The 25,105-nt window shown below is 45.0% G+C and overlaps 1 protein-coding gene across 4 annotated transcripts in view; it reads right to left on the bottom strand.

The window, feature by feature from the left end:
* Window positions 1-25,105, bottom strand: part of GRK3 (G protein-coupled receptor kinase 3) — a 122,867-nt gene that overhangs the window by 73,289 nt on the left and 24,473 nt on the right. For all 4 annotated transcript variants that reach the window (XR_006821034.1, XM_046024742.1, XM_046024741.1 and 1 more), the window contains exon 2: window positions 24,243-24,319. Coding sequence is in view for 3 of the 4 variants with exons in the window: in XM_046024741.1 (XP_045880697.1) it covers window positions 24,243-24,319 (77 nt within the window). In the remaining variant the exon portion in view is untranslated. The remainder of the gene's footprint in view (window positions 1-24,242; window positions 24,320-25,105) is intronic.

Below are 25,105 nucleotides of genomic sequence, written 5' to 3'. Positions count from 1 at the left end.
TGGGGACATATCAACAGGACACAGGAACCAGCTTGAAGAGGCTCCCACTAGCAAAACTACAGAAACTAGGATATCGAAACAAACAATATAGTAATGGATTCAACCACAGGCTAAACAAAGGATCCAAGGGCCCATACTGATAGACAGCCTGGGTTGGGGGTGGGGGGATAGGAAAGAAAGAAAGGGAATAAAGAAGGGAGAAAGGGAAGGGAAGAGGTGGAGAAGGAAGGAAGGAAGAGGAGGGAAGGAGGGAAGAAAGCTCTTAGAGACAAATGCCAACTAAAAACTGTAGAAGGAATAATGGAGCTCAAAAGTCAATGGGTGCTAAAATAGAAGGTAATAAAAGTTTGATGAGAATACTCACATAGTCTCAAAAGCGATTTCCCATAAATTACTTACTCCTTACAAAGGGAAAGCCTGTAACTCCACAGTGGAGAGCCCTTGCCCACACCCACATTAGGCAAGGGATCAAAACTGACCTCACCCAGCATCAGGATGGAACAGTATCACACGGACTGCAGACAGCGTATGTCATTGGAGGTCTTCCCGACAAAATGCATACACCAAACCCAACTGCTATGGGACAGTAAATGAAGCAAAGCAAAGGGCCATTTTACAAAATTGGCCCATACCCTTTAAAAATATTAAAGTCAAGAAACCCAAAGAAGGCTAAGGAACTTGGCCAGATGAAAGGAGCCTGAACCTGAAGTGACAACAAAATGCAAGCGTGACCCACGACCAGATCCCAGACCAGGAAAACTCAGAGCCAAGATGGACATTCTGGGGGTAACTGTTAGACTCTGGATCTAGTCTGTGGATTAGACGACAGTATTGCCCTGGTGTTCAGTTTCCTGATGGTGAACATTGTACTGTAGTTATCTAAGGGGATGAATGACCTCGTCCTCAACACACGCAGACTGAAATGCATAACAGTCGAGGTATGAGGTAAATTACTCCCGTGTAGTTCAAAAAGAACCACAAAAGACAGAATGATAAAGCAAATGTAGCAGAACATATACGACAGTGAAGCTATTTAAGGGGTACATAAAAGTTCTTTGAATTGTTCTTATGAGTTTTTAAGTTTGAAGTTAGAGCAAAATACAATACTTAAATGTAGGTAAAAGTAGAGTTACCAAAAAAAAAGGTTAATTCATAAAAAAATAACATGACTGAAATTCTATACATTTATTGGAAAAGGAAGTTATGCTAAAGAAAAACAACTGAAATTTGGCCTTTTAGCAATGAAAATTTTTATGTGACTCATAATAGAAATTATTGTTATAAACCTGGCTTTTCAAAGATTGATTCCTTTCATAATTAGCAATTTCCTGTCACCTAAAAGCTATAGGGTTCCTTGAAAAACACTATACAATGGGAAAGCTAATATAATTGAAACAGAGCAATGCTTATTATAAGCGCCACTATCATTAAACTTAATTCAGAGAGAGGGAAAAAAAGGTGGTTTAATGTAGCAAATTAGAGCTCCACGTTCCAAGAGTTCTCTAAAATATTTTTCCCTTGCGGTGTGAAGACTATCACTTCATGTACTGCATTTCTTTATGTCTTCAGAATAAACCACACTGTGTAGGCAGGCATACCAACTCCCATGTTTCTGGAAATTTCCTTCAACCCCTTGAAGCACCTCGAAGCAATTTCCTTATAACTTGTCGCCCAATATCACAACACGTATCATGAGATAGCCCCACCAACCACACTAGATTGTATACAAACCAGGACTGGAAGCGAAACACATCAGACCTCACAGCTTAACCTTCCGTGCGAACAAATTAACGAACAGGTGCGGGGTCTCTAACAGGAGGGCTTTTATTCAGGTTTAAAGGACAAGGCCTTGGATTAGTTAATCTCCATATTTCTTCAACTCTGGGATTCTATACTCTAGATAAAATGGAACTAATCACATTATAAAGGCATGGAATGAATGGTGAAGAACACATAAAGGTAACTAGTAACGACAACGTCAAAGAAAAGAAGAAAATCCAACAGAGCAAGCTGGCTAGTGGCTAGTTTAGAAAAGCCCGTAGGAGCACCTGGGCAGGAAAAGAAGTCAGTAATACGATGATCCAAGAACAAAAGTAAAATCAACCAAGGTCATGAACGCTTGCCAGAATTCTGCTGTGCAGAAAAACAAAAAGCCCTAACAATCAAATTATTTTTTAGTGAATAAAGTTTAAAGTTTCAGGATTTAGTCAAGAGGCATTCAAATACAACATAAGAAATATTTAAAATACTGCCTTGAAATAATAATCTTTTCTGAGAGATAACGGAATCAAAAGAAGCCTAAATTGTAATTTGAGAATTCAACTAAACAGATTTGTTCATAAATTTACTGTATACCAACTATTGATAGAATACTTCTACATACAAGCAACAAATAATGGGAAATTTACAATTACACACAATATAAATTTATGGTAACACTAAAAAACAGAAGGTGTTGAGAAGGAATCTGAGTAAATATGTACAGATTTGTATGCTGAAAGTTATAAAATTCTCATGAACAATATCAATGAGGATCCAAATAAAGGAGAAGAGATAGCATATTCATAGATCAGAAGACAATACTGTTGAGATGTCAACTTTCCCTATATCGATCTATAGATTCAATACAATCCCAGTCAAAACCCCAGTAGGAGTTTTTATAGGAATCAATAAACTGGTTCTAAAATTTGTATGGAAAAGGGAACAGGGGCGCCTGGGTGCTCGGTTAAAGCCTCCGCCTTCGGCTCAGGTCATGATCCCAGAGTCCTGGGATCGAGCCCCGCATCGGGCTCTCTGCTCAGCGGGGAGCCTGCTTCCCCCTCCCTCTCTGCCTACTGTGGTCTCTGTCTGTCAAATAAGTAAATAAAATCTTAAAAAAAAAGAAGAAGAAAAAGAAAAAGGGAACAAAAACAACAAAACAACCTGACTTTTTTTGAAAAAGAAGAATGAAGTGAGAGGGTTACGCTAGCTGATTTCCAGACTTCTTATAAAGCACAGTAATCAAGGCAGGCCATTGTTGGGAGAAAAAGACAAACACACAGGTCAGTAGATGAGAATGGAGCCCAGAAATAGAGGTGTGCATGGTCAGCTGATTTCTGACCAAGGCGCACAGGCAATGCGATGAGGAGACAAAAGGTCTTTAAACAAATAGTGCTGGAACTACTGAGCGTGCGCAGAAGTGCGTGACCGCTACAAAATTAAATCAAGATGGACTGGACACTTGGACATAAGTCTACAAACTATAAAATCTGTAGGAAAATAAATATACACAAAACAATCTTTGCAATCTTGGGTTAAGCAAAGAGTACTACAATCTGACGTGATTTATGAAAGAAAAAAACTGGCAAACAAGACTTAACTGAATTTACTACTTCTGCTCCTCCCAAGTCATGCTTACAAAAATGCAAAGCCAAGCCACAGATTCAGAGAAAATATGTCCAAAATATGTATCTGATTAAAAAAAAAACTTATAACCTAAGTACATAAAGAATTCTCAAAATCCAATAATGAGAACACAAACAATGTGACTTTTTTTTAAAACTGAAAAGATTTGCACACCTTTACTGAAGAAGAGAAGCCCATGAAGAGATGTCCAACATCAGTAGTCAGTAGGAAAATGCAAATTAAAACCACAACAAGATATTGCTATATTTATCAGAATAGCCAAAAAAAAAAAAAGGAAAAAACAAAAACCAGCACCAATGCTGGTAAGGATATAAAGCATCTGGAACTCTCATAGACTGCTGGTCAAAAGACAATAGGTACAACCTCTCTGGAAAAAATTTCTTTAATGTTACACATGCATTTGCCATTCTACCCAACAATCCACTCCTAGCTGTTTACCCAAGAGGAAAGAAGGAGAAACATCCTTATATTCACAAAAAACCTACCACAGATATTTAACCTAGAGACAATTCTCCCAAACTGGAGATAACCCACGTGTTCTCCACCTGGTGAATGGACGAACTGGGACGCAGCCACGGACCGGGTTCCTACTCTGTGACACTGAAGAATCGGCTACGGACCCTGCACCACGAGTGCGTCCCAAACACGTCACTCCAAATGGACGTGTAGGACCCGAAAGCCTACAGCCTCCATGGCTGCACTGAGGTCATTCTGGGAAAGAGTCAGCACAGGAATGGAGGCCAGAACGCAGGGGGTGGGGAGTGGAGAGTGGGGAGTGAAGGGACACTAGGAAATCTGGGGAGGTGGTGAACTACACTGTGTCTTCATTTGGGTAGTAGTTACACAACTTTATGCACTGGCCAAAACTCAGAAATCTGTATGCTCTAGATGGTGCATTTTGCTTTATTTAACTTATACCTCAATAAACCTAACCCCCTCCCCAAAAGAATGGTGTGAAAGAAGGGAGAGAAATAAGACTGAGTACTGACAACAGAGCCAGGAACAAGGCTCAAAAGACGCTCCCGGACAGTGGCTGTAAGGAGGGGCCACAAATGGGAATCTAGAATTTCTGGAAGCCAATGCCTGGTCACTTACCTGGTCATCAAAGTCTATTGGACTTTTTCATAAAGCAGAAGTTTATATGGAAGAGGAAATCATTCACACCCAGAGGCAGGGTAGCAAAAAACAGAATTACAAAGGTTTTTTGGTAACACTGAGGTCACAACAACAACTCTCACACACCCTGGATACACAACACCCTTTACAAGTGAAAATGAAATCATAAATGATAGATAAGCAAACTCATAAATTTTTTAAAAAAGCATATAGATATTGAAAAACTCTTCCAACGGGTGTCATGTCCCCCCAAGCTCAATATTACCAGCCCAAAATCCTAACGAATTCCCCCTTTCATTTCTTTCTACAGGAATAAATAAAAATTGAAATAAATTTTTAGCTAACTATTTTATCTATTTCATATAAGCTATACTTTATTTTTATTTGACTCTATCACACTGGAACTTACACTTCTTGATTTAAAAGTTTACAGGAGAAAATTATAAATGAAATGTAATTTAGGAATACTGTCACTAGTTAGGACTTCTAAAATCCAAGTTACCCATTCCACCCCTGAGGTAAATTCAAGACATACATGTTCAATAAAATACTTATAGATTAATTAATGGGCTCCTTTATTTAGATAATGGAGCGATCTGAGGCCCTGAATATCAAGAATCCAGCAGACAAAAGCACAAATGAATGTAGCCAGAGAAAAATTCATGGAATGTTCTAAGCAACCGACTCTCAACTCAAAAGGAAATAAAGGAAGTCAGAATAGAGAGGAAAACATAAAAATACTGTGACAAGAAAACTCTACCTAGAGTCTTCTAATACCTAGTTTGCTTTCAGTTTTTTTTAAACCATTTTATTATAAAATGATAGAAAAGAATGAAAGGTCACCACACTCATATTCTTTCCAGACTGTGGTTGATTTTTTCGTTTGTCACAGTTCTGTGCACATCTCACAGTAAACAAACTGAAAATTAATGTGATATTCAAAATAATTGAAAATGAAATAGAAATATTTTAGTAAGCCAATTTAAAATGAAATAGAAATATTATTTTAGTAAGCCACCGGATACATATTTCCCAAAGATTTCTGCAGGAGTGCTGGTTAAAATTGGCATGATGGAAATTGGGGCGTGAGTCCACACACCACAGATGAGACATGGCTAGGACAGAATGGGTGCATGGGTGTGGGTATGAGGGCAGGCGTCCACGCTGAGTCTAACCATTATTCTAACAAGGAAGAAACAGAGTAAGAGTCAACCAGTCTGTACATGTGTGTCTGTGTCTACTTTGTGATCACTCCTGAGGCTGTGCACTTAGGATCTGAGCACTTTCCTAACATACAGAAATATAAACATTGATTTAAAACAAAGAAGAACTAGGGCGCCTGGCTGGCTCAATGGGTTAAGCCTCTGCCTTCAGCTCAGGTCACGGTCTCAGGGTCCCAGGTCCTGGGATCGAGCCCCACATCAGGCTCTCTGCTCAGTGGGGAGCCTGCTTCCCCCTCTCTCTCTGCCTGCCTCTCTGCCTACTTGTGATCTCTCTCTCTCTCTCTCTCTCGCTGTGTCAAATAAATAAATAAAATCTTTAAATAAATAAATAAGTAAAACAAAGGAGAACCAACCACGGAGTATTTCTGGCATGATGCTCTGTGAAACAAAGTGCTCCTCAAAGCGATTATAATCTCACTAGAGGTACGGACAGACAGCCTTACTGCACTCCATTAGCTGATGCCCAGTTGGCTGTGCAGAGGACAGAGCATCCCCTCATTCAGATACCCACCCCCAAGCTCGCCAGGCTCCCTGCCTAGCCTCCAGGCCCCTTCCCAATCCCTGTGGCTGCTGCCGCCCTCCATCTGACCACGCAGCTCTCCTGCTCTTGAACTTCTCATGGCAGCGACAGGGAACATGCGGCCCCACTCCTGGCCCGGCCAGAGTACAGGGCACGCCTTCAGACGCACTTGCTCCCCAACACTTCTTCTCCCGGTGTCCGCCCCAGGCTAGGCAGAGCCATTCCTCTTCTCTGCTCCCTCGTTCCTGGGTCTGTATGACTTTCAGGGCATGATCCCACTACACTGCAACTATCCGTTTTTATTTTCTAAATGGGTGAGACAGCACCAAGTTTGGAAAATGGACTGAAAGGCATGAAGTGAAACGTTCCCTTCCCATCCTGTGTCCCATCTTCCCGCCGTGCGCCATCACCATCTCCCCCAAGCTAGCCGCTGTATCTCTTCCAGGAGGTTAAGAAATCTGTGTGACTTCTTAACCTTCCATCCCCCAGCTCGATGCAGAGGACTGCAGGTCCTAAGGGACACCCACGCCACACCACGGGCCGAACTTAAGACATGGAAGGCAGCCTCCCGCTAACCTCCAACACCTGCTCTGTGTTGTTACCAGATGAGAAAGAAACTCTGTGTGTGCGGAGCCCCCGGCATCTGGGGTCTGTTACAGGTACCTGTTACCTTCTAGTACAACAGAAAGGCAGGCATAGAAAGGAACCCTTATTTTCCACCACATTCCGCCTGCATCAGTCTGTGCTTCCAGAACACGACACCTTGGAGACCTTGCTATCCGAGGCCTGAAGAGCCTCTGGGTCCTTCCTTGCGGCTGCCCAGTGCTCCATCCTACAGAACGCCACGGTCTGTATAACTCGCTCCCTCATGATGAACACCTGGGGTGTTGCAAACACTTCGCTCTTACAAAACTGCTGCCCTCAGTAACCATCGCCATACATCACTTCGCGGGTGTTCAAGCATAGTGGTAGGACACGTTCCTCAGCACGGAAACTCCCTGAGCCAGAGGGCTACACTGCAGACGGGGTCACATGGGCCCCTGGGAGTGGCACCTGCCTGTCCTCCCCCAGCAAGAGGTCGCAACGCCTGGCCTGCCTGACACCCCCAGCCACACCAAAACCAGCCACTGCCCTGCTGGCTCTTGCGCCAATTTGAAAGATAAAAGAATAACATTTCCAGGTAACCTTCATTTCCATTTCTCTTACTTTTTAATAAAGCTGGAAGTCTTTCTGTATGGTGAGTGGCTTTTATTTCTCTTTTGTAGAGACCTGTCTTGCCACAACCTTTGTCCACTTTCATCCTGGGTTATGGGTCTTTTGCTTATGGTGTGCAGGGCCCTCCTGAATGGGGGTTTGCCAGTCTATGGCAGCTATCCGAGGAATCCTTCTGGCTCTCCACCTCTCGGGTCCCTGGCCCCACCTGGGTGATCTATGTGCCCATTTCTGGCTCGTCGTCACCTTCCTGGAGTTAATGGAAATACCTCTGGTGCTTGCCTGTTACCTGGGACTCCAGCCTTTGGGACAGGCCCCGGCACCACAGCAGGAAGGGGCTACACGGCTTCCTGCGTCCGGAAGTAGCAGCTGTCCCCACGCCTGAGGGCCCTGCGAGGGCAACGGCCTGCACTCATGGACCTGTCTCTCTAATCCCCAGCACAATGGCCAGGCCTTAAACAGCTCGATAAACATTTCATAAGTTGACGACTAAGGGGGAGGGGGTATGGTTTGTGGTCCAGTCACACACAGTTTCAGGAAGAAGTGAAGAACAGGCCGGGCGTGCAGAGATCACTGGGCCAGAGAGAGGTGGGGAAAGCACAGCCAGAGGTGTGCTTTGGGGCTCAGAGGTCGGAATTCCAGCTGCCATAAGGAAAGTGAGACTTCGTATCTGGGCAGAATAAGTTCCTTCGGGAACAGGGTGGAAGGGGTACTGGACTGTCCCATGGAGGCTTGGGTGTGCAGAGAGATGGACTTGTGCCCGCGGGCTCAGTGACCGCCAAAAAGAACACCGGAACCAGGTCTTTATCACTAGCACAAGACTTGGTGTTTGCTGAAAGCTTCGAGATGCCAAAAAGCCTGCGGGGGCATAGTTTTTTTATAGAAGTAGGCAGTTGTTCCCTAAAAAATTCAAACTCGGCTCTCAAATCCAGGTCTGAGGATTTAAAAAAAAAAAAAAAGATTTTATTTATTTATTTGACAGAATGAGAGAGAGTATGAGAGGGGAGAGGGTCAGAGGGAGAAGCAGACTCCCCGCTGGGCAGGGAGCCTGATGCAGGATTCAATCCCGGGACTCCAAGATCAGGACCTGAGCCAAAGGCAGCCGCCCAACCTACTGAGCCACCAAGGCAACCTAGGTCTGAGGATTTTTGAGTCTCTTCTTCCTCAACATGGCAGGCACTGGGCAAGTATTCTGACCCCTCCCATCTCATGGCCCTCTGCACTAGGACACTTACCAGCCACCATGCGGGCCCAGACAGCCCTTCGTGTCCACGTCCCATCCCCAAAGCCGACCTAAGATAGGTACTCGGTGGGGACCCCTATGTCCCAATAGTGCCCACTTACCTCCACCCCCCTGAATATCTGTGTAAGCATGCGAAGGTGTTATCAAAAGTCTTCAAGGTTCAGAAGAACAGACGCACGACCGCGGACCGCCAGATGGTCAGGCTGCCACCAACCCGCCGGGGCGAGAAGGCCCACAGCCTGCTGGGGCAGAACCCTGAGCAACTTGTGGTTGGAGCTGCTTTTCATACTTAATGTGCAATTTAGGGAATGTGAAATGAGCACTTAGTAGAGCAAGGAGATGGTATCTGTGATTACTGTGTCCCAATTCATTTTACCTTCTAACCAGCTGACTAGTTTGTCAACTAAATGAAACAGGTGCTTTATAGAGTTACATACTATGTCTAATTTTTGACAGGCAGTGACATTGGGGCCTTAGACCATCTCCCAGAAGCGGGGATGTTGCCGTGGGAAGCAATGCTGGCTTCGAAAGTGAATGTTCCTCCCACCATGTGCACAAGGAGGAGGACAGAGGGGACAGCTGCACAGCTGCTGCTTTGTGACCCGTTGACTCACAACAGCTGCCCGACCGAGCCCTCCCTCCACTTCCGAGGGCCAAGACAAACACCCGGCCCCACGGTGCACAGACACCCACAGGGGCCACGGTGGAGGGGACTGAGGGGCCTCTGGGCATATGATCGGTGGGCCGTCGCTTCCCCCCAACCCCCAGGGTACTGTCACCACACTGAGAAGCAACACATCATGTACAAATAGACTCTTTACCCAAAATGCTGCAAGTTAGAGTTTTAGAGCAATGGCAGTTGAGAGAATTTGGCACTAAGGCAGAAAGCCAACCAAAAAGAAAGTCAGTTCCTCAGCTGTGTAAAATACTGAACTAGATGCCTGAGAGTTGCAAAGAAGGAACGGCATATCAGGGATGATCTCTGGTCTCAAGAAATTTAAACTCCAGTGAGGGAACCAGCAGGAAAGAGGGACCCAGTAGGATTACATTTTCCACAGCAAGTGCCAAAGGCGTGCCACATGCGGGGAGTACAGCAAGAACATCAGAAAATGGATGGTTTATAGTCAGAAATCAGGGGGGGTTGAGCTGATCCTCCCACGGGTGGACCTGTGAGCACAGCACCGGCCAGACGAAGGCGTTCCACAGAGGGGGACAGAACGCAAAGGGAGGTGTAAGGGGACAGCGCGTAACGCTGGTCACTGAAGGTGGCACCACAGGAAAAAGACGAGGGGGAAAGGCTGAGGCCCACTGTGGCGCTGTGAATGACAGCAGCAAGCACAACTTCATCTGTCGTGGGGGCTGAGGGCAGGCGCAGAACGCGACAGGACCCGATGAAGGCTGTCTCCAGAGCACCTTATGATAGTAAAGGGAAGGAACGTGAAAATAGGAGAGTCAGGCTTGAAATCTGCGGGTCTGGGTGTCATCCTAGCTCCCAGCTCAGGTGGTAGCGGTGGCGATGGGAAAGGAGAGGGCGGCGTGGGACACGGACAGACGGGGCCACACAGGTGACACAGGTGGGGACCCTGAGCATCCAGAGAACACCTGCGGTGTTGTTCCCGTCAACAGAAAGCGGCGTGTGATGGAGACAATGAAGGTGTTCAGGGACCTATTCGCGTGGGAAGTGAATCCCACCGCCTCGTCCTGACAACAAGGAGCAACGTCAGGAAAAAACCAACCCCTTCATGCATGGAAGCTCTGGCATGGGGTCATCTTATAAGACACACCCTACGTCCTCAGGAAAAACCTCTCCAGGAGACCAGTAGCACGGTGACCAAGGGCTGGCACTGCGGAGGGGCCGATGCCAGCTCCGTGAGGTCAATTCCAGCTCAGCCCCTGCTGGTCTGCAAGACGCCTGCTGAGTCACTTCACTGCCAAGCCAGGAAGTTATTTTGAAGACTGACATCTGGACGGAGAGCACTGAGCACCTAGGAGCTTGCTAACGGCTGTCCTCATCCCCCGATAGTACTGATAAACAGCCCTTCCCAGGGCTCCTACTTCTCCCGTTTGCCTGTGCTGCTCTGGGCCAGCCAGAAACTGACCACCACCTTCCAGCACTCTGTGAAACCACGACAATGGTAGTACATGCCTAGGGTGTTCCCGGTTGTTCAGGTCCAGAGAGTTAACCCATCCTCCCACCTAGACAAATAACTTCATCTTAAAAATAAAATTACACCGCAAGGCCTAAGACAGTAACAGAAAACAGGACAAAATGAAAGAAGCCACTATTTTCAGACATAAAAGGGGCTACGGTCTGGAGGAGAAGGGAGGTAAAGAGGAGGGCCCCAGGATGGGCCAGCTCTTGGCCGGGAGTGGTACTTTCTGAACCGTGATGTTAGGAGGAGGCCCCAAGCACCGGGAGTTCAGGGAATCCAAGGTGCCTGGAAACACCAACAACATAAAAATTAAATGAAGAGATACAGCTAATAAGCCAGGAGTGGCAACATAATATACTAGAATATACTCAATCCAAAAGAAGAAAAAAGCAACAGAAGAACAAAGAGGAAGATGTGAGACTTAAATCTAACTGTACTGATAATTATTTTCCCATAAATGTAAATATTTAGGCAGATATTCTAATTAAAAGGCAGAGATGAGAGACCCGATAGACCATGCAAACACGAACACAAAAGGGGGTGTGCAGAGGTCAGAACAATGTAGCAGCAGGATGAAGGAGGACATCTCCTAAAGATAAAGAGGGAATATTCATTCAATGATATTAACCATCATTATACGTGCACCTCTCCCTGGGGTGGAGGAGGGGCAGTAGTTCCTCTCCAGCCACTTACCAAGCAGGAGGACAGCATCTGTAAAAATGTCCACAAGTGGCTTTATTCCTAATGGCCCCAAACTGGAAACCACCCCACCCCCAATGTCCATGAGCACTGAGGTTTGTGAAGTCCACAGGATGGCATGCTATTCAGCAACAAAAGAAACTAAGTTCTGGACAAGCCACAGTGTGGATGACTCTCAAGGAAGGACACTGGCGGGACCGAAAGCCAGACACCAGAGAGTGCACTCGGTTGGAGTCTGTTTAAATGTTCTTCTGGTAAAGGCCAGAGCAGATCCGGGGCTGCCCGGGGCTGGGGGGACCTGAATACAATGGGACAAGGATGCACTCTTTAAAGCGATGGAATGGGTCCGTTTGCAAGGGCTTTGGTAGAAGTCACATGCGTGTACACTTCTGTCCAAAGTCAAACTCGATCCTTAAGGTGGATGTTTCTTTGCATGCATATACTTCTACAATTGTTTTTTTTTTTAAAGAACAAGAGCATATGGCATGGCTAGCTGTAAACAAAGAAACAAAAATCAGTAACAATGTGGCATCTCCTGAGGAACTCAGGTATATTCTGAAAATCATAAATGAGAAGAAATGGGGACAAGGGGTGGCCCAAATCCATGTTCCCAGTAAAGCCATTCTGTCTCAAGTTCTTTTCGACCACCAATTCTGAACCCACTTGCTGGCGTGAGTGTGGGAGCCACAGAACAAAACGAGCTCCAATCGTCTTAAATAGTCACAAACGATATGGCAAGCAAACGGATTCTGAGAGCAAACTCTGAAGGCGAGCATCTGTAAGTCATACTTTCTTCCACACTCTGAGCAATGAAAATTTCAATTAAAATTTTTTTTTCCCGTGGAGAATAAATGCATCTTCCAAGGTAAGAAACTTTGCTTCTTGGGGCGTCTGGTCGACTCAATCAGTTAATCCTCAGACTCCTGGTTTCCACTCAGGTCATGACCTCAGGGTCATGAGATCGAGCTCCGCGTCAGGCTCCACGCTGAGTGTGGAGCCTGCTTCCAATTCTCTCTCTCCCTCTATGCCCCTTTTTTAAAAAGAAATTTTTTTATTTCTTTAAAAAGGGGCCCTAGAGTCTTAGTGTTCCACTGTTAAAAACAGTCTCCCTGAGAGAGCAGCACAAGTCAGCCTGCCCCACTGTGGCTGGGATTTCTTTCCCAGAAGAATGTTCTCCGCTCCTCAGGGAGCAGAAAGTGATCAGCGTGGCGACAAAGCTCTAAGCTCGCCTGCAACCAGACAGCATCAGGAAGAATGCAGAGGACATGTGACAGCAGCCCCCAGCAGGTGGCCCAGCGCAGATCAAGCTCCCTCCATTCCAAGGTGCGGGAACAGATCCATTGCCCTCTGACCTCAGCCTCCTATCTGAGCCTTTCCTTCACCCTCCGGCCCTACCTGAACCAGAGGACACTGTGTCCCCCGCAATCCCTGGTCCTCCCACACCCGCTTTTGTGCCGCAATGGGCCGCATTACAAACCCCGTCTTCCAGGCTCTAACTCAGTGACCTCTCGCCACCTCCACTTACCCTACTCGTCCAAATGCCAAAATCACCTCTTGCCTGCATCCTTGCCTCCCCGGCCCGTTCCCATGGCAGCCCATCTGCTCTGTGAACGCCTCAGTAAGTGTGTGCCAGCCCAGTGCTCAGAGTCTCCCACGACCCAGCTCACTCCGAGTGGAAGCCGACACCTCACAATGGCCCGCAAAGCCTGTCCAACCTCCCGCACCTGGCCTGCAGCCCCCAGGCACCCAGGCCACCCTGATCTGAAACCGCCGCTGGCAAGCCTTTCCTCTCTGGGGCTCTGAGATTCTCCTCGACCTGTGCCACCATGGGGACTGTATATATTTGTCAGTCTGTCTCCTCCGTGGCATGTTAGATTAGCTCCGTGGGGGCACGGGCTTCAGAACTGTTCACGGGCACTCCCGGCACTGACAAGAATGTGCAGCCCATGGCAAAATTTACTGCATCGGTGACAGGGTTTTTAGTGGTAGATTTCAAACAAACCCTAATAACCACCTCAGTGCGTATCGCTACGCTTCCTAGTTGTGACTTTGACCTGAAGTAGAAACACTGACAAAAATCAAGAATAAGATAGAAAATCCTCAGAAAAAGCATTTCCAAAACAGCTAAAAACAAGGGATATCCTGACAGCAAACTACTATCTGAATTTTCATAACACAGTTGGGTTGTTTATTTATTTATTTATTTTTAATCCTAATAGAGTCCCGTCATCGCCCTCACTGTCAGTTCAAAAAGCTGATGGACAGCTTGGCCAGTAAAGGGGATGTTTCCTAGATCCTTGGCATTCTCTAGCAATAGAGACTAAGAACCCACATTTGCTAATATTGCTAGAGCATGTGCATTTTTCCCCTAAAATATGTGGATCCTGCCAGGGAGAAAGCTACACCGTTGAGTCAGCTGCAGACGCTGGCTGGTTGGCTACGCTTCCCTCCCTGCTAAGAGAGTAGCCGCCCCACATTCACCTTGAGATTCACACTCAGGCCTCAGAAACATCACCAGGAGCCCCCTCAGGGAACTGCAGGGACTCTCCGGTAGGAGTAAACACACTTTGGGTGCTGACATGACACAGGTCTGTGGGAGTCCCATGCATCCTTTTGCAGAGAGAGCAGGCTGGGGTGGGAAGCCCTCTGTGGCCTGACGTGGTCTTCGCCTTCCCCATGTGCCTTGTTGTTTGAAGAGATATTTCCAGCAAAGCGCTGGATCAAAACATATTCAACTGTGAATGTCTCATTTCGCAAAGCACATAACTACATCTGCTACAGAAAGATCTTTGTGCACAGTCCCCAAATTCTGGATTTTAGTATCATTACATATTAAATAGGAACTGTACAGTTGATATGTTATTTTTAAAAAGGGGAGGGGGGACTCCATCTGCATGCTAATTTCTACTCTAACTTTTCCTGGTGCCAGGCAGTTGTGAAGGACAAAACTCCTAATCCAGGCTTTGCCTCCGTGCCTCTGGCCATGTTCTCTTACCCAGCAATGAAATGCTCGGGGCAGTGCTTGGCACATAGGCAGCCATCACCATCCCAAACTAAACAAAATTCCTACTAAGCCAACTCAGAAAAAATCAGGGAGGGGCGCCTGGGTGGCTCAGTGGGTTAAAGCCTCTGCCTTTGGCTCCGGTCATGATCCCAGGGTCCTGGGATCCCAGAGCCCCACATCGGGCTCTCTGCTCAGCAGGGAGCCTGCTTCCCCTCTCTCTCTCTGCCTGCCTCTCTGCCTGCTTGTGATCTCTGTCTGTCTAATAAACAAATAAAATCTTTAGAAAGAAAGAATGAATCAGGGAGAATTCAACAGCAAGCATTTAAAAGATCATGGCTTGCCAGCCTGCAGATCAAGGGTCTAGCCACCCTACCTGAGCATTCCCAGCGTCTAGTGATTAGCAGATGGGAAAGGATTGGTCATTCTGGTAAAATGGAGCTGTTCTGAATTTTTCTTGGAAGTAACCATTCTAACTCATCTTAAAACCTGGGTGATGGCTTTAAAAAGGAAAGTCAGTCCTAATAAGTATTTTCCCACTCTCTCCAATGTCCCACATTCTCAGAGTGGTAAAAGGCCACAGGGCAGGGCAGGCGGTGTCCCCCAGATCCGGCTGGGTCCTGTTGGAGGAGCCGACCCCAGATCCCGGCTGCTGGAGGTCAAGTGAGAAGCCAGCTGAGAAGACCGCCTGCCAGCAGGTTTTTTTTTTTTTTTTTAAGATTTTATTTATTTATTTGACAGAGAGAGATCATAAGTAGGCAGAGAGACAGACAGAGAGAGAGTGAGAGGGAAGCAGGCTCCCTGCTGAGCAGAGAGCCCGATGTGGGACTCGATCCCAGGACCCTGAGATCATGACCTGAGCCGAAGGCAGCAGCTTAAACCACTGAGCCACCCAGGAGCCCCTGCCAGCAGGTTTTTAAGGATCAGCCTTTCCCTCTTGTCCAGTGTCTGTCTTCTCTGGGCAGCATTCTTATTAGAAACCCAAGTTGGTAATGTTCAGAGTTGGTGCCCCTAACCTTCCAAGGTTTCCTCCAGCGGGGTGCCTGTTGCTGCCTTGGCCTTTTCAATTGAAAATCCAATTAGCTGTGCTTAGTCAAGTGTTTATCTCTGCTTTTTGAAAGTTTAAATGGATCTTTAACTCTTTCCCTCGCTAAAAGTCTCCACAAAGGCAAGAATAATTGATGCAGAACTGAATGGGGCCCTGGGTTTTTCTTCTCCATGGGGGCTGGCTGGAGAAAGTTTTGCACAGATAAGCTAGGGCAGGAGCCCGGCTCTGCCACTGTCAATGCGGCTCACACTTCCAAACAAAGCGGGGAGCAAAGAGGGAACACAAGGATTGAAGCTGCTTCCCAGGTTCAGAGTCCCTTAGTCACAACCGAATGCAAGCGTGCTTGATTTGCTAAAATTTGACCCTGGCCTCTGAAGAGAGAGTTGCATAGTTACACTTTTTTTTCTTTTTTGCAGATTTTAACCATTTTTATGTTTTGAAGCACAGAACACTTCAAACAATACTTTTATAAATTTAAAAAATTGGCAAATTTGTTCTTTGAAATTAACAAAAGAGTAATCCTAAAATGTTTTATCTGTGTTGCTTGGGGTGTATGTGTGTGTGTGTGTCTGTGTGTGTGTCTGTGTGTGTGTGTTTACTATTTTTGTAGTCTTACATAATTATCGATTCTTTTTAAATAGGTACCTATATCTGTGTTCACTTTTGTTTCTATAGAAACTGCTCAAAAATCTTTTTCGAAAGGTGATAGTTTCTATTTTTCTAATGTATTCTTTTTATAATGAAACACACTTTTGTTCCCAAAGCCCATATCAAGTATATTTCTTATGCCTTAACCCCAGATGCCAAATAGAATTTATGCATTCTTTCTACATAAATGTTCTCAGAAATCATGCTAAATATATTTGGGACCAACCTAGGAAATATTTAAGAAATCAAAGTGAAAAGTAAAAATTGAAAAGGAAAGGCACCAGAATGCAAAGAAATAAAACTGTTTTTATTCTGAGACAAGATTCTCTATGGGGATAATCCTAAGGAATTCACAGGCACACACTCATCTCCCAGAATTAATAACCTAGTTCAGCAAGATGGCAGCATCCAAGACCACTAGACAAAAACCCATTCTGTTTCCACATACTAGTGATGAACAGCCAAAAATGAAATTAAGGGAAAAATTCCATTCAAAATAGCATCAGAAAGAGTAAAATACTTGGGAATACATTTAATGTGATGTAAAAGGCTGAAAGCCACAAAGCAGTGTTGAGAGAAATTAAAGACGACCTAAATAAACGTGGAGACATTTCATTTTCATGGATCGGCAGACTTAATGTTGTTAACGTGGCAATTCTCTCCATATTGATCTGTAGCTACAAGACAATCCCGGCAGAATTTTTTTTTTCAGAAATTGAAAACCTGATGCTAAAATTCATATGGAAAAGGAAAGATCCAGAACAGCCAAAAGTAATTATGAAAAGGAAAAAAAAGTCAAAAGTAATTATGAAAAGAAAAAAAAAAGTCAAAAGTAATTATGAAAAGAAAAAAGAAAAAAAAAAAGACTAAAGTGGGTGGATTTTTATTTCCTGATTTCAAAACTTACCATAAAGCTATAGTAATCAAGATAGTGTGGTACTAGCCCAAGGCAGAAATCAATGGAACATAATTGAGAGTTCAGAAATAAATCCTGTAATTTATTGTCAATTAATTTTCAACAAGGATGTGAAGACAATTCAATGTAGAAAAGAAATTTTTTTTTCTTTTTTTTTTTTTGAGAAAGAGAGAGAGAGCACATGAGCGGGACAGGGGCAGGGAAGTAGGCAAAGGGAGAGAGAGAATATCAAGCAGACTCCATGCCCAGCATGGAGCCCTGCTCAGGGCTTGATCTCATGACCCTGTGATTGTGACCTGAGCTGAAATCAAGAGTCAGACGCTAACCACTGAGCCACCTGGTATCCCAAGAAATGTTTCTTCAACACATGTATTCAGACAACTGGATATCCACATGCAAAAAAAAAAAAGATGAATTTAAACCCTTACCTCACATCACATGCAAAAACTAACTCAAAAATCAACCAAAGACCTAAAGGTAAGAGCTAAAACGATAAAACTTCCAGAAGAAAATCTTCACAGCACTCAATTAGAAAAGTTCTTAGATAGGACACAAAAGTACAATTTTAAAAAATATGTAAGTTGAGTTTCATCAAAATTAAAACCTTCAGCACTTCAGAAGCCACCATTAAGAAAATGAAAGGGGAAAGCCAGTCACTGGGAGATAATATCTGTAAATCACACATATGATAAACAATATAAAGACAATTTCTTAAATGGACAAAAGATTTAAATAGGCATTTCACCAAAGAAGATAAAAGGAGGCTAATCAGTGTAAACATGTTCGGTGTCACTAACTGTTAGGGAAACACACATTGAGACCACCATGAAGTATCCACAAGACCCGTGAGATTGGCAATGACCAGAAAGACAAGAGCAAGAGTTGATGAGACGACGGTAAGCCCAGAACTCTCATAAACTGACACTGAGAATGAAAAGTAGTACAGCCTCTTTGGAAAACTAGAGCGATTTCTTAAGAAGTAAAACAGGAGCATACCAAACGTCCTAGCAATTTCAAAACTCCTTGTCGTATACCTAAGAGAGCTGGAGACCTATGGCCACACTTGCACATGAACACTTCCGGCAGCACTCGTTTATAACAGACGGTGGGAATAATCCAAACGGATAAGAGAATTTGTGGTCTATCCATATGATGGAATATTAATTCAGCCTCCAAAGGGGGTGAAGGACTGGCAGGCACAACACGGCTGAACCTCCAAAATCTGACACTGAATGAAATGAAAGAAGTCGGATGCAGAAGACTACGGGCTAGACACGGCAAATTTCCACTCGCGTGAATGGGAGTCCATGTTACCCACTGAGATGTTCCCTGGCAGGAGGTGATGTAATGTTACATTAGCCATGGGTTCTTGGAACACAAGGGTAACATTTGCATACCTCGTGAATTAAGTGCCTACTTTGGAGTCTCCTTATAATCAGAAACACCGCCTTCTAATTAGAGGGGGTAGGCAGACAGAGGAGCTAAGTAGATTGTTGACAGACGGATGGAATTTATCAAAGCCCATGCGCTTCACTTGCATATTATGAGATTACTTCAGTGTATCTTATAGAAAGCAAACAGTAACAAAATCTTAATCAGAATTGATAATTTCATTTGACTGCCTTTCAGTAATAACTAGTATCCCTTTAAAACCATTCTTTGGACAAGCCAAACCAAGAACATTGTGTTAATACCTAAATGCAGAAGTTTTACTGACAGCAAATTAGGGACCAGGGTAATTGATGTCCATTACAACATACAATTTCTGGATAAGGAGGAGAAGGAAGATAAAGCAGGCTGTCACTTATTTTTTACTCTGAAAACTGGCAATTAAAAACAAAGAATTAAGCATTTATCCTGCTGTATCAGTTTTTTCTCGCTGTGTAATGAATCACCACAAACTCAGTGACTTGAAAACACCACCCATTTCTGAGCTCACAGTTCTGGAGCTCAGAAATCCTGGTGGGCCGCATTGGCTTTCCTGCTCAGGGGCTCACGAGGCTGAAGTGTTGGCAGGCCAGGACTTACCCGGGGCCCCGGGGGATCTGCCTTCAACCTCATTCAGACTGCGGGCAGAATTAAATTCCTACGGTTGTAGGACTGCAGTCCTGGTTTCCTTGCTCAGCACCCAGAGAGCACCCACAACCTTCTCACTCAGCACCCCACCCCGCACCTGCAAAGCTGGGAACGCCATGTCTAATGGCTCCCGTGCTTCGGTCTCTCTGTCTTCATCTTCTGCTGCCAGCCTGAGGAAATGCTCTGCTTTTTAAAGGGCTGGTGTGAGTAGATGAAGCCCACCCGAACACAGCCTTGATTTCCTCTACAAAATCTCCTTCACTGGGTTGCTTGTGGAAGTCATGCTGGGAGGCCAAATTCACAGGAGCTGCCTTCAGATTCAGCCAAGCACATCTACCTTTCCAACATAAACCGGACTTATTTTAAGATTTTATTTATTTTAAAAAGAGAGAGAGAGAGCATGCATTTGAGGGGGAGGAGCAGAGGGGGAGGGACAAGCAGACTCTGCGCTGAGCACAGAGCCTGATGCAGGGCTTGATCCTACAACCCTGAGATCATGACCTGAGCCGAAATCAAGAGTTGGACGCTTAACAGACTGAGCCACCCAGACATCCCCCTACATGAGCTATATTTAAAGGCAACCAAATAGCCTCAGTTGATGAGCAGAAGTAATAAAGATGGAGGGAATGGCATAATTAGAAAACCCCCATTTGGCAACTCCCTAAAAAAATAAGCGATTTAGGCAGCTAGCGTCCAGGAAAATGAAACCAACAGCAGATGAAAGCTTAATGGGGAACTGCAGAGCTGACCATACCTGAACCCACTCTAGAGCCAGGACTACCAAGCAACACCTATGTGTCACATGCCTCCGGCCACGAAGTACACAGCACCACCTGTGAAGCACTCTTGCCAAAACAGTTGAACCAATCTAATAAGCTGTTAGAGCTAGCTTTCAGCTTACAGGAAATACAGAAAATAGAAGTGCAATTTAAATGATCTCAGGAAGAAGCGAACAGAAAAATCCAGAACGTGGAACATTCTGCAATATGACTGACCCAGTTTCTTCAAGAAGTCAATTACCTGTGGGTGGGGAGGGGAGGTGAAGGGCAGAGTCACCTGTTCTCAGTTAAAAAGACACATTACTGCCAACTACAATAAAAGAACAATATTTGGATCCTGATTTAAACCAACCAAAAGTAAATGGACATTTTTAAGTTAATCAGAAGAAAACTGACTATAGACTCAGAATTACAAGAAGCATCATCATTAGATATTAAACTAAGAATCATCATCTTCATTGGTTGGGGTAGAGATGAAGATTGTATAAGAAAACACCTGTCATTTTTAGAGATGCCTATAGGGCTGAAACCCTGTAAGGGGCTTGCTAATTGCTTTAAAATATTTTAGCGCACACAGAGAGGGGATGGACGAGGCTGGGAGAGCAGAATGTTGCAATAGAATGAACGTGGGTGATGCATACATATGGGGAAAAATTAGTCCACTTTGGGGCATGACTCAATATTTTTATAATAAATACAATTCCATTTCAGAGTCTTCATTCATGGAGCATCTGTTGAGAACCAACCACCATCTTAAAGGTGTCACAGACATTTCTCACAACTGCCTTGTGCAGTAGGTACTATTCTGACCCCCACATTTATAGGTAAGGAAACTAACGACATCCCACCTGGTTTGGGGTGGAGCCAAACAGGTCATCCAGTCAGCCTTCATCTCAACAAAGCCTCAGAGGCCCAGTGAAGGAGAGATTTCTACCTTTTCCGTTTCACAAAGCACTTTCGCACATGCTTGCAGGCAATCCCCCAAAACCACGTGCTCAGCATCAGCACCAGGGAGGGTGGAAGGTGCCAGAAGGCAGAAAAGGAGGGGAAAGGCAGGGGAAACAGGGAGAAAGGGAAACAACAGAACCACAGAAAAGCAAGAAGGCAGTGACACATGGAGACAGTCATGGAAAGGGGCTGATGGAACAGACAGGAAAGACAAAGGCAAAGGAGGTGAGCGTTCTGAAATGGTAAGATGGAGGACCCACAGAACTGGCCCCCTTCCCTTCTGCCCCCACCCCAACATCAGCCAAAAAGGAGAAAGCCGGAGAGCAGGAGGAGAAGCCAAGGCGGCCATGCCAGACGTAGCTGCACATCTGTGTTTGGCCAGGTGACCACGTACTCTTCTCTCCCCATCCCATCCCCCAGGCAGCTACTGTTCTTTCCTATGACCTTCCAAGTTTAGACTCAGCTTCCCCCGACTGGCTCCATGTTCACAAAGGGGAAGGAAGGGAAGAGGAAGAAATTATTTATTCATCTAAGCACCTTTTAAAATTCTTTAAAACTGTTTAATGGCAATAGAATTCCAGACCACCAGTGCCCCATGAAGCCGCCCTTGGGACAGAGCCCGTGTAGCTGGCCTAGGGCGTGAGGCCACCCTCATGCCAGTAAGGCACTCAGGTCAAGGGCTCCTGGGGCCAGCCTCCTATAAGGTTTGGATCAAAACAATGGGAAAGACATGCGTGGGGGCCTGCACGTGTGTTGGGGGGACGGCAGACAGGAAAGGTGTGAGGATCAGAAAACACAATGGGAGAAAGAATCCTCAGGATATCTTACAGACTGGCCTGCGAGCTCAGGGGATAGCAGGTTTGCCACAGTCCTCCAGTATGCCTTAGTAATGGGGAACCACCTGCTCCAATTACTGGTCAAGACCCGCCTTCCTCCCATGCCAGCATTATTTATAATAGCCCAAAATTGGAAATAATCCAGACGTCTGTTGACAGACACAAGGATACACAAGCCATGGCACAGCCATATAGTGGAAGACCGCCGAGCATAGATAGGAATGAGCTCTTGGCACATAATGTAACATGGATGACCTTGAAAATGATTTGCGAGGAGTCCCATGCAATGGCCACTCATCGTCTGGTTCCATCTAGAAGGAATGCCCACCACGGGCAAATCTATAGAGGCAGAAATTAGACTGGGGGTATCTAGGAGTGGAGGAGGCAGAGTGCTAATGGGTATGGAGCCTCTTTTTGGGAGGTGCTGAAAATGTCCTAAGAGGAGGCTGTGGTGTGGGTTTGCACAAGGCTGTGAACACACTAAAAAGTACCGAACCGTATTCGTGACAGGAGGGTGTTTTATGCTGTGTAAAACAGATCTCAGTAAAGCCGTAGATCGCTATTTTAAATTCAACTAAAGAATAAGTCATTCCTTTTTTTCCCTTCCCTCCCAAAGATAAGGCATTTCTCTCTTATTATGGGGAGAGTTTTATTTTCTGTTCTTTAGCACAAAAGCAGAAGCAAAGGGGAGACTTTATACAGATGACAATTAACCAAACGCCGTGAACACAGTGAGAAGCAGCAATAAAACATGAGATGAAGGTCAAACTCTTTCCACCACTCTGTTCCCATACCAAATCCTGATGACTGGGCTACTCTCCATCTGCTTGTCCAGAACCCAGAACCCAACTTTTGACCACTAGACTAAGGGGGTTACCCACAGAAGCTGTATTGCCTTAGTAGATGGCTAATTTGTAAACTAGACCAAAAGTTTACCAAAATCCAAGACTTTCTGCATCGACTTCTACTTTACTTGAACACAACAGAGCATCATGACTCTTTCTAAAAAAAAAAAAAAAAAAAAAAATCTGATTCTTATGGGGTGACCCTCTCCACTGTACATTTTAGATTTGTTGTTTCCCTCCCAAGAGCCTTTACAGAATGACCAGAGAAGGAGGAGGACAAATGAGAACACGTCACCTCACCAACCTGAGTCTCTGTGTCCTAACCTGTAAATGGCAGGGCCACCCAGACTCACTGCAAAGGATATTCAGTCTCAGTGGGGATCTGAGTTCCAGGAAACTTTAGTACAACCATAGTTTCTTTAAATTTAAATAAGTCACATCCTCTAGGGTTAAAATAATTTAAAAACCATGACACAGCTCCTCGGCAAACATTCTCTGAATAATTGTGGGAGGCAAGTAAGGAGCAAAGGAAGGGAAAAAAATCTTCCCATTCTGTTATATTCAGCTAAGGTGATTTCATATAAAATCCTAGAATTATCTGTTTATCACATTACTATGGGCAGATCAATAATGCAGCCAGTTGGCAGGCCAAATCCTATCCTCTTGAGAACAAAATCTTGTTCAGGAAATTCCTGAACAGCAGGAACTGATTTGGGGGCATAAGAAAAAGAAAAATAGGTAGATTCCAGCTCTTACATAACCCAGTGGACAGTCACCTCTGAACACACTGGCAGTTCTGTGGAAGGAGGCGAGAACACAATAACCCATTGCTTTGCAGGCCTTGAAACCCCACACTCAAGCAAACCCTGTTCAGTCCTAATTTCTCCAGGCACTAACTGCTGATCATCAGAGAGCAGGCCTATAGGTATATCCACACACCTGCATGGGCCAGGACCAGCACTGGGCAGAGCTGGGTACCAGCCGGAGAGAGATGGCTCCTTGACCTCTAGGCACACAACAGGGGAGTCCTGGAGACCTGCTAAGTAAGATGGAAGGGAGTCACGGGGATAAGAGTGACTGATGTGGAGCTGACGATGACTGGGCAGCATGCAAAGACTATAAATCAGCCTGTGAAAAGTGGTAAGATCATGTAAGCCAGTCCCATGCTTTGGAAGGAGATGGCCAGCCACAGGGTTGCAGTATGTTATTGAAGATCCATGCCAGTTCCTTGTGATCATCGTAAGTACAAGAGCAGTGAGGGAGGCTGGGGACCTCAGACCTGGGTCCAAGTAGAGAGTGTTTCTTTCTGGTTACCAACGATCCAATCCTTTGATTTTGGCACCTCCCAACTGCCTTAAAACCTCGAACCAAACTAATGTATTTCCCAATAGCTTATGCACAAGACATTACCAGGGATGTAAGAAACCACTCAGTATCTTATTATTACATGAAACCTCCTTCCTCCCCAGCTGAGCTATAAACCACCCAAAGCACTATGCATTTATACACAACGGGAATGCCTCCCAAAACCACCACTGAGCTCACGGTATGCCAAGTGAGAAAGTGGCACTTACCAATCTTCTGATTAAAAATCTTGTCAAAGGTGATTTCATTTCTCTCCTGAAGATACTTCTGCATCACACTCCGGATACTGAAAGAGAAGAGGCACACGTTTTTAGCGGTGACAGCTTGTATCAGGAGAAACCACCCCAGTGTGGACAACACATGGCTGTCTGAACTCAAGGCCGCTGGCCGACCAGAGAGCCCTCATACTAACATCCACGATCGCACAAAGGGCTGATGGAACGGGGGGCATCATGGCTCCAGCTGGGGTCCTCTCCTGGGACTCAGGGCCAACCTGACATGTGGACTCTTGACCAAAAATAACTTAAGAACTGACTGTGGAAAGCTGGCCCTCAACACCACTGTTCGTCAAAAGACACACGACCATGCGTACACGTGACACATTCTGCTAATCGATTAGTGAGCTTCTTTCTGAAACAAAAGCAAATGTTCCCTGAATACATGACTGAGATTTTTTTTAAAAACCACACTTCTATACATCAACAATAAACAGCGAGAAAACATAATTAGAAGATTTCACTTAAGATAAAATAAGAAACACCAAATGCCTTGAAATAAATCCTTCAAAATATGTGCAAGAACTTTGTAGGGAAAATTACAAAATGTGCTGAGAGACATAACAGAAAATCTTAATAGATGGAAAAGTACACCACAGTTATGAACAGAAAGATGGAATACTGCAAAAATCCAACATCTACCCAAAGTTATCTATAAAATCATTTCAACCCCAACTCCCATCACTACTGCAGAGAGTTCTTCATAGAACAAAGAAATGATTACGTCTTTATAAACTGTATGCAGAACACGGGATCAAGAATAGCAAAAACGTGTACAAAGAAAGAATATCGACAAC

The sequence above is a fragment of the Meles meles genome, chromosome 12, assembly GCF_922984935.1.
Source record: "Meles meles chromosome 12, mMelMel3.1 paternal haplotype, whole genome shotgun sequence".
Classification (NCBI taxonomy): domain Eukaryota; kingdom Metazoa; phylum Chordata; class Mammalia; order Carnivora; family Mustelidae; genus Meles; species Meles meles.
This window is presented reverse-complemented; position numbering and strand designations above follow the sequence as displayed.